Raw genomic sequence first — 19,140 nt, 5'->3', positions numbered from 1 at the left:
TGAAAAGTGATAAGAAAGTGATACGGTACTAGCCAATCAGCTCCCAACTGCCATCTCACAGGCTGTGTTTGAAAAATGACAGTTGTGAGCTGATTGGCTGGTACCTTATCACTTTTCACTCTGTCTCCTAACACTGCTTAGTAAACAGACCCCTATATCCTGAGCACATGTTTGCAAATACCATTGACCTTTCTGGACAAAAAAAAAGAAAGAATTTTAAACATTAAACATAAAAAGACGCACAACACAGGGTTTGCCTTAATAGGGAATCATACATTTCAATTACTACAGAAATGCATTAATGCTGAAATCCTAGCTCGGCCAGCAAGAGCACATTTTCATCCACACTACAAACGTCAGGATAAAAAAAAAAAAACACTTAACAAGTCACATGTCAGAGCCTGGTGAGGCAGATCCTTGCACGCTGCCTCTGACAACGGAGTTTATAAATAAAACCAGAGTCTCCTTCACTTCTCAGCTATCTCCAACTTATTGCTTCTTTCTTATTGGAATTTTGCCTAATGGTCACTATAACAGAACAAGGCTAATAACAGGAATGCATTTTAATGATCACATAATTGATATAGTTTTCCGCCTATATTTTCTTTTCTTCCCTGGCTAAAATTGTAGCATCAGTAACTGAAATGCAGACAATTACACTATAATCAACATGACCAATGACATGCTTTAGAAAATACAATTAAGCAACTGCAAGCAAGGCAATTAAAAAAAAAATCATGAACACTCCTAAATGAATACAATAACTAACAAAAGCCTTGTATATAATAATATAAACACTAAGAGGTCTATGTAGTAATAATCTCGGTACTGCCGCAATTATTATCGGCCCAACTCACAGGGGATATTTTCATTTTTATGAAAATATCCCGGCTATGTACAAAGGGGAACTCACAGGGACAGCGGTTGCGGTAACCACTGTCCCCACGAGATATATCCCCGGCGAATTGTGGAAGTCTTTCACAGGAGTGAAAGACTTCTCCGGCAGAATCGGACACTGCGCATGCGCATGCGCAGTGTCAGCTTCCCGGAGCCGCCTGGGGGCTGCAGGAGAGAGATTGAAAGATCTCTCCCCGGCTCCTGGAGCCTCCATACGCTTACAGATCACATCTAAAGATAGTGTAAACTACAAGGGCTAAACTCAGTATAGCTTAGCTTTTTGGAGTTTAGTACATAGGGGTCAGATTGCAGCCCCCATTGATAATAATGGGGACTGCAATCTGCAGCGCTAATTAGCACTTTGCCGAAGATTTCTGTGAAATCTCCTCCATTGTGCTACTAGTACATAGGAGCAATACATAAAATTATGCAGAAACTGCAGTTTCTGCATAATTTTATGTACCAAACAGCTTGATACATAGGCCCCTAACACATGCAGCATTTGCTACCTTTTTACAGGTGCACCCAGAAAGCCTTGTGGAGATCGCGGCAATAAAGCATAAGGTACAGTAGGAAGGAAGAGCATACTGCTCCTGGATATGACTAGGGATGGGATTCCATACATAACTTATGGGTCCTATCAATAATTTAGGAACACTACTTGCCAGTGACATAACTAGGGCAGGGCGAGCGGGGCACGTGCCCTGGGTGCCGTGGTGCGTTTTGTTTTTTACCGGCCCGCCCTAGTTAGCCAGTGTAGTGCCGACCACAGTGTGTGCGGTCAGCTCTACACATTTACACAGGACCAGCGCTAGGCTTCCCAGCGCCCGTCCTGTGCTACTACTGGGGGCACTGCTTTGGGTGAGGGGGGGGGGGCCGGGTTCCACTACTGGGTACTACTACTAGGGGGGGATACTACTGGGGGCACTGCTTCAGGGGGGGGGACCACTACTGGGGTCTACTACAGGGGGGGAACTATTACTAAAGAAGGGACTACTACTGGGGGCACTGCTTCGAGGAGGGGCACGGGACCACTACTGAGGGCTACTACTGGGGGGGCTACTACTGGGGGCACTGCATTGGGGGGGACCACTACTGGGGTCTACTACAGGGGGTACTGCATTAAGGGGGACTCCTACTGGGGCCTCTATAAAGGGCACTGTGTAGGGGGGACTACTACTGGGGGCACTGCATTGGGGGGACCACTACTGGGGACGACCACTACTATTGGGGGCACTGCATCAAGGGGGACTCCTACTGGGGCACTATATAAGGGGCTTACTACTAGGGGCACTGCACAGGGGGGAACTGAAAAGGGAGAACCACTATAGTGGGCACTGCATAAGGGGGACAACTACAGGGGGCCTGCATAAGGGGGACAACTACAGGGGGCCTGCATAAGGGGGACAACTACAGGGGGCACTGTATAAGGGGCACTACTGGGGGGCTGCATATGCGGGATCACTACTGGGGGCACTGTATAAGGGTAACTAATGGCGGGGTGCATAAGGGGAACTACTACAGGGGGAACTGTGTAAGGGGCACTGCATATGGGGGGATCACTACTGGGGGCCTGTATAAGGTGGACTAATCGGGGGCTGCATAAGGGGGACCACTACTGGGGGTACTGTATAAGGGGCACTACTGGGGGCCTGCATAAGAGGGACCACTACTGGGGGCATTGTATACTGGGGGTACTATATAAGGGGGACCACTACTAGGGGCACTGCATAGGGGGGGACTGTATAAGGGGCACTGCATTAAGGTGCAAATGGAAAAATTTTCCCAGTGACAAGAAAGAGGTGTGTGTCATGTTGACACGCCCCATTTTTCAGTGGCCACGCCCCTTGTCACCACGCCCATTCTTCGCCGCGCGAACATAGTGGTGGGAGGGGGGGGGGGCTCCATTTTCAAAATTACCCTTGGCCCCAAATACCGTAGTTACGCCACTGCTACTTGCAAATTCTTGGTGAGGATTATATAGTTCCTCATTATCATTTATTTTAAACTATATCGCAGCGGCAATACCGCGTTCCCTTACTCTGCGCCTCTGACTCAGCCAGGTTGGTGGCACTGTACACTTCTGTAGCAAAGGGGAGGAGAGAGAGAGACTAATCTGGTCAGGTCAGTCAAGTGACACAGCGCGTTACAGTCACAGAGAGACATCATGATACCCAGACAGCCCACTGGCTTACTCTTTAGTATTTTATTCAGATGTGTTTTTGTGCAGATATTTGTGCAGGCAATATCTGAGGTGATCGCTTTTTTTTCAGTTGTAAAATTATTTTAAAAATTCAGTGGCGGAACTAGTGGTGGTGCAGCCGGTGCCTTGCACCGGGGCCCACTGTAGTGCAGGGGCCCATAGGCTCCTGCATCCAACAGCGCTGCTGCATCCGCCGCCAGTGTCCCCCGGGCCCACAGTAATTAAGTGTAGTGCTGACCGCAGTGAGAGCGGTCCGCACTACACAGTAACAAACACAGCGGGGGCTTTGTGTTTGTTATAGCAGCCAATGAGAGTCAGACAGACTCTCATTGGCTGCTGCGTCCACGGAGGGAGCCAGGATGGAGCTCACTCATGAGCTTCGCCTTCCGGCTCCCGCAGTGGGTGATAGAACAGGTCATGACGTCTCTCCCATCGTGCAGACCGGGAGGACAGAGAGGAGCTGACAGCGGCGGCGTAAGTGCGGGGATTCAGGTAAGTGTTGTTTTTTTGTGTGTGTTTGTCTTAAATATGTAGGGGGGGGCATTACTGGGGGCACTGCATAAGGGGCACTGCATAGGGGAGAGCACTCCTGGGGGCACTGTATAAGGGGCACTACTGAGTGCGCTGCATAGGGGGACAACTACTGGGGGTACTGCATAGGGGGTCCCAAAGCATATTCTTGCACCTGGGCCCACCACTCTCTAGTTCCGCCAGTGGGTGATAGGAGACGTCATGACGTCTCTCCCATCGTGCAGAGCGGGAGGACAGAGAGGAGCTGACAGCAGCGTGGCAGGAGCAGGGATTAAGGGAAGTGTGGTTTTGTGTGTGTGTGTGTGTCTTAAATATGTAGGGGGGCCACTACTGGGGGCACTGTATAACAGGCACTACTGGGGGCACTATATATGGGGCACTACTGGGAGCACTGCATAGGGAGACCACTACTGGGGGCACTGCATAGGGGGGACCACTGCTGGGGGCACTGCATAGGGGGCACTGTATAAGGGGCACTACTGGGAGCACTGCATAGGGGGACCACTACTGGGGGCACTGTATAAGGGGCACTGCACAGGGGGTCCACTACTGGGGGCACTGCATAGGGTGGAGAACTTCTGGGGGCACTGCATAGGGGGACCATTATTGGGGGCACTGCATAAGGGGGCCCAAAGCATATTCTTGCACCTGGGCCCACCACTCTCTACTGTAGTTCTGCCACTGAAACTATTGATATTTTATTTTTTGTTCCCAGCCCTAGAATTTGGAAATGACCATCTCCTTCTCCAGTAAGTGAGCTTTCTGAATGTACATCAATGTAAAACTGTGATACCTGTTTTTTTTTTATTGTTTTTTTATTTATTTATTGAAGGAATCTTGGAAATATCTACAGAAACAAAACATAGTACAATAGATTGTTTAGGCTGACATTGGTAAGGCAAATGTTTAAGCGTTTCTTGAGGTGAAGCGTAAGCACACAGGACCCGATTCAGATTTACGTAAATTAAATCACAACTGCAACTCTCACGGTCCGCAATAGCGAGAATATGCTTATGTCATCCAAAGCTTACCCGAGCATATGGACTGCTGCCTTCTCATATACGTATGTCGACATGCAACAGTGTAAACATTTGGAACATCAACACAGATCGGGCAAGTCAACTCTGACCTGTCTCAAACACTGCGTCTCTCCTGACACGGTGAGAGCTCTCATGCTCCGAAGGAGATTGCAATGGCTAATTTATGCACACCCACAAAACAGTGTGCAAACACCTCTGCGTTTCCTTAACCACCCCCGTTACTTTCCCTAAGCGCTGACTAACTGTCACTCACACTGAGAGTGGATCCTCTGTACGGGCGTAATCGCAACCAATCTCTGAGTGTCCACAGTACAGCTTTCACGCCTGCGCAATAGAGCTACAGCTTTCACGCCTGCACGAGCTATTGCTCAGTCTGCGTAAATATCGGCATTGTGTAAATTTCTGAATCAGGGGTGGTAAAGGGAAGGGGGACCATTGCAAGGAAGAAAAAATAAATTATCAGACCATTTACCTTTTTGTGGCAGCTTGGCCATGAACTCATTACTTTTTAGCAGGAAGGCTAAGGAAGCAAAATTGCTACTATAGAAGATAATACCAAGCTATAAAATGTTCTTCATTTTCAGTCCATCTTACATAACCTAATCATCTGTGTTTTATATATGAACTGCAGAACAATCTGGATTGAAATTGTTTGCTTAAGCCTTCTTTAGTGGCACTTCTTATCTGCGTACACACATAACAATGTTAGTAACCAACGATTTTAGTGAATGATTTTCGTCCAGATTTTCCCTTGAAAAAGTGAACGAAAATCGTTTCTAAAAATCGTTGGTAACTAAATTAATGAACGATTTTCATGAACGTTGAACGATTTTTAATCATGCATACAGTGAATGGGCATCGTTCATTCTGTACAACATGAACGATTTTCTGAACGATAATCGTTTGTTGGACAGTCAGAATGGACGATGAACTACAAAAGTGAACGCGCATGAATGATTAACGTTCATCGTTCGCCTTAAAAAGATGAACGATTTTATATATGATTTAACGATAACGACGTCATTATAGTTAAATCGTTCAAAAAATCGTTGTGTGTACGCACCTTTATTGCTTGGAACCAATCAGATATCTTATGCACAGGTATAGATCATGTATATCCCACACAATCTTCTTTAGAGTATCTGACGTGATGAAAGAAACACTGGCCGATAATATTCCCCTGCCAACTCAAGTGCCAAGATCATAACCAATGGCACAAAACTATAGAACTGTTGATGCATTTTCAATGTTTTCTGGGAATGTGGTGATGTAATTGCCATTTTTTTGGTCTATATTGAGTCAGATAAATATGCTACCAACACAAACGAACCACATACATGTGAATAATAAGAGTTATGGTATAACATACCTTTGTTAACTCTTTCTTCGAGGTCCATAGGGTCAACAGGAATTACCTTGGGGTATGTGGTTGGAGTGATCCAGGCACCAAACAGTTACGAGCTTTAGCTCCCAGGATGCACTTGGTACTCTTCCATATATACCCCACCCCTGGCTACAGGCACTTAGGACCTCATTCAGAGTCGGTCGCAAGAAGCGATGCGCTCGCAACCGACTCGATGGTTAGTCGGTTGCGCAAGCCCCGATGGTTAGTGTGCAACCGCAACCGATGCGCTCGCAACCGACTCGATGGTTAGTGCGCAAGCCCTGGAGTGACAGAGAAACTCTCTTGCTCCGGAGCTTGCTACCATGTTGATCGACAGCTCGCATCGTTTGGTAGGCGGGCCGGGGGGTGGCTTCCAAAACAGAGGCGTTCCTTAACGAACGCCTACCGTTTTGTGGGCGGCTGCACTGACATCATCAGTGATGTCAGTAGGGAGCTTCCTGCTCCATCAGAGCAGAAAGCTCCCAGGGGCTTGCGGTTGCCGAGACCCAACCTTAGGGTCTCGTCGTAAGCCCCGATGGTCGCGATGGTGATCACCATCGCGACCATCAACCTGGTCAGTCATTAAGCTGTGGGTGGTAACCCACAGCTTAGCTAACGACCAGGAGGCCGCACTTCAAAAATGAAGCGGCCACCCTCATTCAGAGAGAGCGATCGCTTCTTGCGACCGCCTCTGAATGAGGGCCTTAGGGCTCGTAAGCGGCCGCTCGCTCGTTCGTTCTGAGCGATATTTGCACAGCTGCGCATGCGTACGGATGGTAATATGCATGCGTGAACCAGTCAGTGCGGCCGAAAATCGTTTGTTCGCTAAATAGCGAATGCCTGCTACTTTGAGTGACAGGAGGAGGCGTATGTGGGTGGTAACAGGGTTAGGTGCTTGAAAACTGGGAGTGGAGATCAGAACGCAGGCGTGCTTAAAGGTCAAAACGGGCGTTTTATGGGTGTGCATAATTAATACAGCAACGTCATTGACCACGTCACTGGGTTATTTTATAGTCAGAACTGCTCGCAAAATTGTGGTAGGAAAAACCAACCACAAGAATAGCGAGCAGTTCATACGCTGGTCGATGTACTCGATTAATCTAATAAATAGCGGACATGACGTAGGATGCGAGCGGCCAGGGGGCGTAGTTTTCCAAAGAACGACCGCAAGTTTTGTTCGCTCGTTCAGACCTAGAGGCGTGAACAGACCGCAAAGAGCGAACGGTTCATTTGAATAGCCACCCCTTTTTTCTGAACGAGCGCAAATAGCGTCCGGCTCTGAATCAGGCCCTTAGTTTGTTACCAATGGAGAAGGGAGGAAAGAATTACCGCACTCACCCTTGATGTATTGTGTGCGTTTAGTGCGTATGTTTAGCACTGTCTCTATTAGTATAATCAATGATTATATATGTATATGTATATATATATATATATATATATATATATAATGTAGTATATGGACGGCACTCGTTATTCCAACTTAATGAAAGAACGGAGACTCTCACTCCAGTGTCACGGTCAACGTTTCAGAGATTTTAATCTCTTTTATCAAGACGTAACAAATACATGAATCAAAATACATTTATAAACCACTCACCCAATGTGCATGTCTCCATCGACGCGGCACCCCGTGGGTCTAATGACGTCATCAAGCCGCATCATAGCTTCAGACGTCCCAGAAACCCCCGGGGTCGCCACCCGATCATGTTACCCATCACCATAGCGACCAGGAAACAACCTAAATCGTGTGAATATAATTACACGTATAAGTGGACCTGCACAGTGCTTGATCGGGAGTTCCGGACTATTTTACCTCTCCGGACTAACAGGCACTCGAGTCGGTCTTGTTGGGAGACGTCCCCGGAGCCTGGTGGTCACAGGGGTGCTACTGTCTGGGGAGGGTATGTCACCGGTTCGGGCCTTCAGGGGGCCTGTCGTCGGGTGCCCCTGCCACTACAGAGACTTACCTGATTGTCCCTGTGCTGTCTCTGTCTCTCCGTACCAGGGTCCCGTCACACTGCGGGCTAGTGTGACAGGAGGAAGGCTAAGCAAGCTGAAGCGCATTGGGACACATTATCATCACTCGCCTTTTACTCTATCACCAAGAGGGTTAACACCAGATACGGACGCCAGCGTCACAGCAGGCACGTAACCAAAACAACAAGGAAGTCAGCGGATGAAGAAGTACGCCGCGGCCAGCCAGGGTGGCTGGGCAGAGACCCAGGTCTAACCCAGCCTGGAGAAAAGCAAGCACTTGTGAGACCCTAAAAACCTCAGGATCATATTTTCTATGACTACACCATTGAAAATATGAGTGCCAAATTCTGTAAAAGATGCGTGCAAAGGAAGGCTTTCGTGCCCTAAGCATTGTCTGAATTACAGAGGTAGTAAAACCCTTGGCTCTTAAGATGGAAGATTCAAGAGCCACGCCGCCAAAGACAGACGAGGAAGGTCCGGATGCAGGCAGGGACCCTGTGTTAACAGGTCCGGCCTTAGAGGAAGAGGCCATGGAGTGTCTATGGAGAGACTCTGAAGGTCAGTGAACCAATGGCGTCTGGGCCAAGCAGGGGCTATCAGTATTACTGTGCCACTTTCCTGCTTGAATTTCCTGATGACCCTAGGGAGGAGGGAGATCGAGGAAAGAGATACGCTAGTTTGAAGTCCCATTTCACTGTTAGAGCGTCCACAAAATCGGCTGAGGCATCCCTGGTTCTGAACCCGTACCTGGGGACCCTGTGGTTGTGGCCTGAGGCCATGAGGTCTACCTCTGGTAGTCACCATTTGTTCACTAGGATCTGAAAGACATCCGGATGAAGAGCCCATTCCCCGGCATGTATATCCTGATGACTTAGGAAGTCCCCTTCCCAGTTGAGGACTCCTGGTATGAATACTGCCGAGATTGCTGGAAGATGACATTCTGCCCAGACCAGAATGTTTGTCACATCGGCCACGGCTGCCAGACTTCGAGTGCCTCCCTGATGGTTGAGGTAGGCTACTGCGGTCGCGCTGTCGGACTGTATCTAGACAGGCCTACCCTTTAGTATATTCTGTGCCTGAACGAGTGCCCTGTATACTGTACGAAGTTCCAGGATGTTTATGGATAGGTGACCCTCCTTGGTTGTCCATCTTCACTGAAAAGTATGATGACCCGTCGCTTCGCCCCATCCGCAGAGGCAGGCATCAGTGGTGAGGAGCACCCAATCTGGAATCCAGAAGGGGTGACCCCTGTTCAGACGAAACGTCTGTAGCCACCATGAGAGGGAAAGCCGGATTGTCTGTGACCTTATTAACTGGTACTTCTCGCTCCACCGGGAGAGAATCAGCTGTTGCAGTGGTCTGGAGTTGAACGGATAATATTCCACCATGTCGAAGGTGGACACTATGGATCCCAGAACCTGCATCGCTGAGTGGATAGACACCGTCTAATTGTGGACAAATCTGCAAACTCGTAATTGGAGGGCCAAAATCTTGGCTCCTGGGAGAAATAACATCTGCGCCAGAGAATCCAGGAATGCACCTAAATGCACCATCTGCTGCACTGGAGAAAGACGACTTTTTCCAATTTATAATCCAGCCGTGCCTGTATAGGCAGGCAATCGTCAGTCTGAGATGATGTTGTAACACAGCTGGAGACTGTGGTCGTCCAAGTATGGCAGTATTCTGACTCCCTGACGCCTGAGGTAGGCCGTCATTACTGCCATTATTGTGGTAAAGACCCGCGGGGCCGTAGACAAACCAAAAGCCAGCATCTGAAATTGGAAATGTTGCTGCAGAACAGCAAACCACAGAAACTTTTGTCGGGATGAAAGAACTGGTCGAAGAGTTTCCATACGGAAACTTGGGCACCCGGATAAATCTGTTGAGGCCTTTCAGATTCAGAATAGGCCAGTGGGACCCATTGGGCTTCTGGATCAAAAATATATTGGAATAATAACCCTTTCCTTGCTGATCCAACGGAACTGGGATTAACACCCCCGAATGGCCTGCTGGAGGGCTAAGGCCTTGTTAGACTCTGAAGGAAAAGCTGTGCAAAAAAACCTTTGCGGGGGACCCTTCTAGAAAGTCAGGGCGTACCCTCAAGAGACCACTTTTTGGACCCAGGCGTCTATTGTTGTCTGATGCCAGTTATCCGAAAACTGAATTAGACGGCCTCCTGGGATTCCTCAGAAGGAGGCCTGCCCCATCAGGCTGAGGGTTTGTCATCCGACATCTGATCGCCCAAGATCTCTTAGTCTGCGGCCTCCTACGAGAACTTGATTGTCTAAAGAAAGACTGTCCTTTTGCTTTTCTTTGCAGCGAAAGGCCCAAAACAACGACTGCCTAGGCCTAGGGGTAGTCGTTGAAGGCTGACCGGCCACTTTAGAAGTTTCCACAGTAGCCACAATCTTATCCAATTCCATGCCAAACAGTATACCTCCAGCAAATGGCAGGGATTCTAGAGCCTTCTTTGATCCTGCATCTGAAACAACTGAGGTAGCTGATGCCTTAGAAGCCAGAATACTGGCGTCTAATGCCGCCTCCCCCAAATAGGTCTGCTGCCAGAAGGTCCTCCTCTCCTGAGAGAGACTCCTGAGAGGAGCACTGTACCTCTTCAAATTCTTCTGAAGATGCATCAGAATCTACAGGCTGGATGGACTGATAAGAAGAAACCGACCGCCTTCCGGTTTTAGGTACTATCGGCCTGCCTGCTTGCAGCATTTGCTGAAATGCAGCAAGAGACGGAGCCATACTCTGGCTTGAGTGGGCATAAACATCCATCAAGGATAGATGAATATGAGACATAAACATAGAAGGTTGTAAGCTGCTGAGGGTACCCAATAGTAGAGGTCAGCGTGGGTGTAGATAAACGGTCCACACATGCATCATAACCTGAGAAAAAGAAGACACCCAAGGTGGCTCCTGCCCAGGAGCTGGTAGGCCGGAGTGACGTGGTAGATCCTTATAACAGCGACCACGCAATCCATCCTGTATGAAAACCTGAGGGGATAAGCCCCCTGACGGGCTATACATGAAACCAGCACAGGGGCTTCAGCCTTCTGCTTCTCCTTATTTTTGGATATAAAAGTAGTCATGAATGCAATACAATGTGACAATGTTCACCCCCAAAACAACCCACACACCTGTAGCAGAGGGTTGAGGAGAAATAGCAGTGATAGTTATAACTGACAGCTATTCAGAAATAAAAAAGGCAGTATAACACACAGCTGAACTTACATAAGTCACATACAATGCAATTATATATTACATCCGACGGATACTCTGAATGACCATACTGTTGTTCAAAACATCGATGCGGCAAACAGTGTGCAACCGATGGTGTGTTTGTGCTGCAAGTGAATCCAGGTGGCTGTGACATTTGAATATTTTCTCACAACCACTGTATACAGGAACGCAGTCGTGCCTGCATAAGTGTCCATCTCTGAATCAGGCCCATGATTTGGCCAATAAGTACATCATTTTTCAGTAAAAAGCTGAAATGTGGGTTGAATTATCTGGAAAATGCATTTTGAGGGTGTTGTATAGATGGGAAATTGTTTTTTTTTTGTTTTTTTTTTAGCTTGCAGATGGTTTTTCACAAAAAAATGTAAACTTGCTTAAAAACAATTAAAAACCACATTATATAATTTTTTTCTGTACCCCAAAGTAATCTAGAGGATTTCATTTGATTTAAAAAAAAAAAAAACTTTTTTTTTTTAAACTATAGTTTTTCCACTGTAAAAAAAAAAAGAAGGTCAAATTCAGTGATTATACACCTGTTAAGAACCTAAAATACTTTACATATAGGAACAAATAGTCTTCTATACTGTTATCCAGTGTTATTTGCTACTTTTTGAGAGTTCGGGGTGATTTCCAAACTTTATCATGCACTTCCCCAGGTCATGTACTGTAGGCTTAACTGTGCAACATTGTTGCAGGTGCTGCAAACAAGCTTTCACAATTAAATTGCGGGAGCACACTTGACGAAAATAAATGTATTACTGCAGTTGAACCAATTTAAAGTGATCACTTTTTAACTGAAGAACAATGGTAACAGCATGTGACATGTAGTGATATTATGTGATGTTTGTCACATACACGTGACCTCATACATCTAGCCTCAATAAGCCATGCAGCGCAACTTGCCTGGCGTGAGTGAGCAGCCAGGTCCTGTGCTACTCTGCTAGCGTTGGGCATCTTTTTTCACCGAAAATGCTTCTAGATCGTAACGCGATGCGTCTAGGAGGCACCAGCAGACTGTGCTGATTAATTTAATATTTGACACTTGCATATCTGTGTGCACCTGAGTCTGTATACTGTATGAAGCACAACGGAACTTGGAATGAAAAAAGCTGTGGCCGCTACATTGTAGCAATTCGTATACAGATTCAAGCTGGCTACACACTGGCAGATATATTGGCCGATCAATTGATCGGCCAATATCATGTGCGCCTGTCGGCCAGTATGTACCAGCCATATGTCTGTGAATTACGTTGTTCACAGACATATTGCGTCGGATATGCTGCATAGCCAGACGGCAGATATATCTGTCCATTGTGCTGTGTGTATGGGTGGTCAGCCGACCGCCCATACACTTGCAACAGAGGCTGCGTGGAGGTGGGCGCGACGCAACACCTGGCCAGCGGAACCCGGAGCCAGATGACAGATGATGGTTGTTCAGTGTGTATGAACAACCATCATCTGCAGATCAGTCGATATGCAGATATATCTTTTAGGTGTGTACCCAGCTTCAGAGACTCAGTCGCACACAGATATAAAAGTGTAGCATATCAAATTAATCAGCACAGTCTGCTGGTGCACCCTAGTCGCATTCATTTCCAGCGAAAAAAGACGTCTGGTGCTAGCAGGGTCTCAAGGGACCTGGCACTCCGAGAAGTGCTTTTTAGCTAGACTGCAGCAAAGTGAGCTACAGAATGTGCTATGACATCAGTCCATTAATACATTACAAAAATGACAGTAAATATTACGGCGTCTCCTACCTTTACAAGATTCAGAATGATAATGGGTGACCCAAATCTCTGAAGCATTTGGTCAAAGTGAGAAGCAGCAGCATGTGCATATGGATCAGCTTGGTCCACTAGCAGAACAGAAACACACAGTATTAATAGCATTTATATTTGACTTCTATATATTTCTACTTATGCTCACTGGTGGGCCTAGAGTAGTCATATAGTAGGGTAAGTTTACCAAGGAGTGTTTTCTTGTGTGGGTTTGAAACCACCATACATAGCAGGTAACTGTGGGCCTGATTTAGCAGTGCATTGCTGAACGCAGATTCCCGATTAAAGGGAATCTGCGCGTGTTCAGGATCCATTCTGAGATTGTACAAAATGGGTCCTGCTAAGACACAAGCAAGCCCTTGAATGCCTCTGTCTGACTGACAGGCAGAGGCATTTAAGTGGCGGTGCGGGGGCGGGCGGCGTTCCAGGAAATGGGGCGTTTTCTGGGACTGGCCAGCCCAGAAACTGCGTGGACGTACACAGTCTGCTGGGCTTGCAAGACGGCCAGTCGAGTAAGTCGTCATATACCTCCTGCTGCATTGCATTATTGCAAGGATCACAATTGTGATCCTTGCTGAATCAGGCCCTGTGTCCTCCAAGCTACGGAAAACACCTTTATTTTTACCAAGAAAATCTCCATAACCCCTCACTAAAGCATCGTAATACTTAGCATCAGTCCTGTTATGTTCGTGTCCCTGCACCTAGGAAGGTCCGGTCCAATGCCAAGTAGCATTGGACCGAACCTTGGTACCACTAGTGTGTGGATACCAGAGGAAAAAAAAAGTAAACCACAGTGTCCCCCTATTGTTTAAAAATAAAATGTGTGCACATGTATTGGTTAATATATGCGGTGGTGTGTATTCTTCACAAGTAATTGGGATGGCTATAATTTTCCAGTGGTTTGTAACCAGCCTAAAAGAGTTGATTTCAAAACATTGCTATGTGATCCATTTTCCTGTAGTGTACCAGGTCAGTCACTGATGGATGGCAACTACTTATAATTAGCCTGTCTACTCAGTCTTAAAAGTTAACAAACTGCTTGGGTTATGTGAATATTTTATGCTGGTGCTCCCATCTAAAAATGTAATCTGGTTCTTCTCTAAAAAGGTAATGTACAAACCCCTTGGCTAAAGCTTCAGTATTCACAAATGTGACATTAAAACAGTAATCTTTCTATTACACCCCAATTTATAATAAAAAAATAATCCATAACATTTTTCTGCGCTTCTGTTATTATCGAATACTTATTATTACATTTAAAAAAAAACACAAGTTTGCAATTTCCTTTCTCACGGCAGTTAGTTCTACTTAATTCTAGTACATCGGTCGGCATTTTTTGTAAAACCATTGACTCTTTTCCTTTGTTTGGAAGTTGGAATTAGTTTAGGTTTTACACAGAATATTGGAAATGCCATTGCATATGAGAACTCACGTGTAATTGGTGGCTTTGGCATCATAGTGGAGATATCTTGAGACCAATACAATGGGACAGAGCCGCGGACTTGAACATATGAAGAGTAGCTGCCTGCAGTAAATGACATCACAGAGGCATCATGCACGATTTGCTCTGTCTCTACTTCATTGGCAACATCTCCCTGAAATACACAAGTGAAAACCCAGAACTAAATAGATGTAATTTTCAGTGACTTACAAGTTGTTTTCTTTCAAGATAGTCAGGATAGTCAATATTTAAACAAAATAAAACCAGCTTTTGTATGAACATTAAGCAAGGAGACAATGCACTAAGTGTACCAGGGGCGGCTTAGGAGAGGAGGGGGCACTTGTGCAGTCTCCAAGAAGCCCCCCTACCTTGTTAGCGCAGTTTCTAAGTAGACTCTGGCAATGTTAGAGTCTACTGCGCATGTGCAAGTCTCTGGGAACATGGAGTCACGTTATCAGAGATTTCTCTACTGCACATGTGCACCTCTTTGGAAAAATTGCAGCCATGCCTTTTTCCCGGCGATCTCTGCAGCACCGATGCCGGAGAGGTAAGTATAATGTATGGGTGCAGGGTGTTTGGTATATTTCCGCATTGCACATGCTTCATAGTGGAATGCACACAACTATGTGTGATTAAAGATATCACTGAGCTGCGTACAACTTTTAAAGGGGCTTATTTGGGTGGTAAAGGGGAATATGAAAGTAGGCAAAGCTTAGCATGAGGTGTGTCAATATAATTACAGGCTATCTGAGTTGTGTGTACGCAGAGTTCCATCTGTTTTCAAACAGAAATCTGGCACCAAGGAGAGCGCTTGGTCAAATCTTGCACCAAGGAGAGCGCTTGGTGCAGGTGCACACTGATAAGGATGACAGGCAGCTCTGAAATCAAGCGTATGGACAGGGGCAGTGTGGTCACATAGATGTGTTCATCTCATCACATGGGAGAAAACTTCTATTTATCTCCAAGCACGCGATGCAGGGGTAATTGCGGCCATCTTGTGTGTGACTCTGAATTGGCCCCCATGGAGGGACACCATTTCTTTTGTTGTACAGAAATATACCAGTGAGTAAAAATGCTTTGAACTTAAAAACTAGGCACTGTTACAGTGCTGCAGTGATATACATAACATAAAAACTAGGCACTGTTACAGTGCTGCAGTGATATACATAACATAAAAACTAGGCACTGTTACAGTGCTGCAGTGATATACATAACATAAAAACTAGGCACTGTTACAGTGCTGCAGTGATATACATAACATAAAAACTAGGCACTGTTACAGTGCTGCAGTGATATACATAACATAAAAACTAGGCACTGTTACAGTGCTGCAGTGATATACATAACATAAAAACTAGGCACTGTTACAGTGCTGCAGTGATATACATAACATAAAAACTAGGCACTGTTACAGTGCTGCAGTGATATACATAACATAAAAACTAGGCACTGTTACAGTGCTAAACATAACATAAAAACTAGGCACTGTTACAGTGCTGCAGTGATATACATAACAAAAACTAGGCACTGTTACAGTGCTGCAGTGATATACATAACATAAAAACTAGGCACTGTTACAGTGCTGCAGTGATATACATAACATAAAAACTAGCCACTGTTACAGTGCTGCAGTGATATACATAACATAAAAACTAGGCACTGTTACAGTGCTGCAGTGATATACATAAAATAAAAACTAGGCACTGTTACAGTGCTGCAGTGATATACATAACATAAAAACTAGGCACTGTTACAGTGCTGCAGTGATATACATAAAATAAAAACTAGGCACTGTTACAGTGCTGCAGTGATATACATAAAATAAAAACTAGGCACTGTTACAGTGCTGCAGTGATATACATAACATAAAAACTAGGCACTGTTACAGTGCTACAGTGATATACATAACATAAAAACTAGGCACTGTTACAGTGCTGCAGTGATATACATAACATAAAAACTAGGCACTGTTACAGTGCTGCAGTGATATACATAACATAAAAACTAGGCACTGTTACAGTGCTGCAGTGATATACATAACATAAAAACTAGGCACTGTTACAGTGCTGCAGTGATATACATAACATAAAAACTAGGCACTGTTACAGTGCTAAACATAACATAAAAACTAGGCACTGTTACAGTGCTGCAGTGATATACATAACAAAAACTAGGCACTGTTACAGTGCTGCAGTGATATACATAACATAAAAACTAGGCACTGTTACAGTGCTGCAGTGATATACATAACATAAAAACTAGGCACTGTTACAGTGCTGCAGTGATATACATAACATAAAAACTAGGCACTGTTACAGTGCTGCAGTGATATACATAACATAAAAACTAGGCACTGTTACAGTGCTGCAGTGATATACATAACATAAAAACTAGGCACTGTTACAGTGCTGCAGTGATATACATAACATAAAAAATAGGCAAAAAGGTAAGGAAAGAGGGCTGGGTAATTACAGCATGATTTAATCAATAAATCACAATACTGTCTGCATAAAATTTGTTAAATACTATTTTAAGCATGTACTACAATCATTGCAAACCTACGGTATATGCCCCTCTACAGAAAAAAACATTTGCAATGGTTTGTAAAATTATGCAATATAGAGGAGCAATATTATGCTAGGCTCAGAAATCAGCTTCCTATAAAATACAACGTAGCGGCCATAACATTTGAGAATGTAACAAATATCTGTTCCTCTGTTGCCAGGAAACAGTCCAGCAACAAGTGGCTTACATAGACAGTAACATCACAGCTGAAGAAAATGTTGATGGCTCTAGTAACCACTATTCAGTCACAAGTAGTTGGCACATATAAGCATAATCGACATAATCTGCTTCATAACCTCACAGCCCATTGCTGCTCAGGTGTGTTATCTTGTGCACACAGAGCAAACAGGGAAAACTTTATAGTCCCCTTATAACATTGTATAATGAGATAAGAACTCTATACTGCCAGAAGTAAAAAGCATGTATTTGTGCTCCTCCGGTACCTTCTTTTGCCAAAGAAACACATCCTAAGCTGGTGTATAAATGTTGCTGCAAAATACCAAAGGGCTAATGCACAGTGGCGCGCAAGTCAGCAGCAACTGCACTTGTACTGATCTAAATGAAGATATTTCTATGTCAAGGGGTTTATATCTTTGTGACTGCTATACCCCTATCTACACCAGTGCTTTTCAAACACAGGGCATGAGTCGGCAGAGGACGCAGATGTGTGCCTGCACGCAGAATCCTGAAAGTTGGGAATCTGCGCATGCGCAGGACCGATCTTGTGTGATCGCACGCAGAGTTGCAGCATACTGAGTGATTGACAGTCTGCTGCCTTTTGTGGGCGGGGAGGCACGGCAACGAACTCTGTTTCTCAAAACGGAGGCGTGTCGCAGCCATTGGAGGGGAGGGAAGAGGCCAGGATTTCCTTGGCAGACGGAAATTTCCTGGCCTCTTTGTTGCGGCCGGCTTGTGTGACCCATGGGTCATTCAGCCGGCTGATGGGATTGCAGACTTATCCGATGTTGTGTCCTTGGGCGCCGCTCGCATAAGTAATGCATGCAGGAGGTGTGACACCCTCCTGCTGCATTACCATAATAGTGCGATCGCAGCTGCTACCACGTTAGCAGCTGCGATAGCACTTGCATTCTCTGCTGAATCACCCCCACAGACCTCGAGACTCATTTGTAGTGCATTTTTTCCACAACTCCTTGCTGGAGCACAGGTGTATTCATTACTGACTGACACACAGATCCACATGAGGTTCTAATTATGTCACTTGTGATTTTGTGAAGAGACCTGGAAAACATGCACTGTTAGTGTGTCCCGAAGACTGGATTTGAAAAGCACTGATCTACAAGCTTGTGGAAATAGCTGTAATCATTATCAGCGCACACTATTTAAACTCACATTGCTCTCAGTGTACGCACAACTCTGTATAGCTCGCATGTGCACCTACACGCCCATGACATGCCCTCACTCAACTTAGCCTATATTCAAATACTTTAATGCCATCTAGTTACATCCCTTGAGCCCACAACTGGAGATGCAGGTGAGTTGTGTATGATTTTCCCACAAATTGCCTGTAGCTGCTTACAGTTGCAAATGGAATCCGTATGTAACGCCGGCGGCTGTTTAGTCGCCGGATCAAATACTGACAGTGGCAGCCAAGCGGGTCAAAATCCTGACAGCTGAAGGTAAGTACCCTAACCCTACCCTCTCCCCCCCTAACCCTCCCTTAGGGGTGCCTAACCCTAACCTCCCCCTGTTAGTGCCTAAACCTAACCCTCACGGGGGGTTCCTAACCCTAATCCCCCCCTAGTGGTACCTAAGTCTAACCCTCCCGGGGGGGTGCCTTACCCTAACTTCCCCCCATTAGTGCCTAAACCTAACCCCCCCTCCCCCTAAACCTAACCTTCATTCGGTATGCCGGTTGTCGGGATTCCGTAGTGGGGCTAAAGACAGGCGTCGGGATTTCGACGCCTATCTTTAGTCCCATGTCGGGATGTAAGTGTCGGGATACCGGCGGACGGGATAGCGCCCGCCAGTATCGTGACTGCATCCTGTTGCATACGCCTGGCTATGGAGCAGGCACAGTTCTAAAAATCGTAAAATCAGTCAACAAAAACAGACTTGCATGC

General features: G+C 45.8%; 1 protein-coding gene across 2 annotated transcripts in view; it reads right to left on the bottom strand.

Annotated features, from left to right (window-relative positions):
* FIG4 (FIG4 phosphoinositide 5-phosphatase) overlaps positions 1–19,140 on the bottom strand; it is a 420,643-nt gene that overhangs the window by 239,250 nt on the left and 162,253 nt on the right. For both annotated transcript variants that reach the window (XM_088460480.1, XM_088460479.1), the window contains exons 10-11: positions 14,486–14,648; positions 13,033–13,130 (exon numbers count right to left, since the gene is read on the bottom strand). In XM_088460480.1, the coding sequence (XP_088316606.1) occupies positions 13,033–13,130; positions 14,486–14,648 (261 nt within the window). The remainder of the gene's footprint in view (positions 1–13,032; positions 13,131–14,485; positions 14,649–19,140) is intronic.

Source organism: Taudactylus pleione, unplaced genomic scaffold, assembly GCF_031769625.1.
Source record: "Taudactylus pleione unplaced genomic scaffold, aTauple2 ptg000046l, whole genome shotgun sequence".
NCBI classification, from domain to species: domain Eukaryota; kingdom Metazoa; phylum Chordata; class Amphibia; order Anura; family Myobatrachidae; genus Taudactylus; species Taudactylus pleione.
This window is presented reverse-complemented; position numbering and strand designations above follow the sequence as displayed.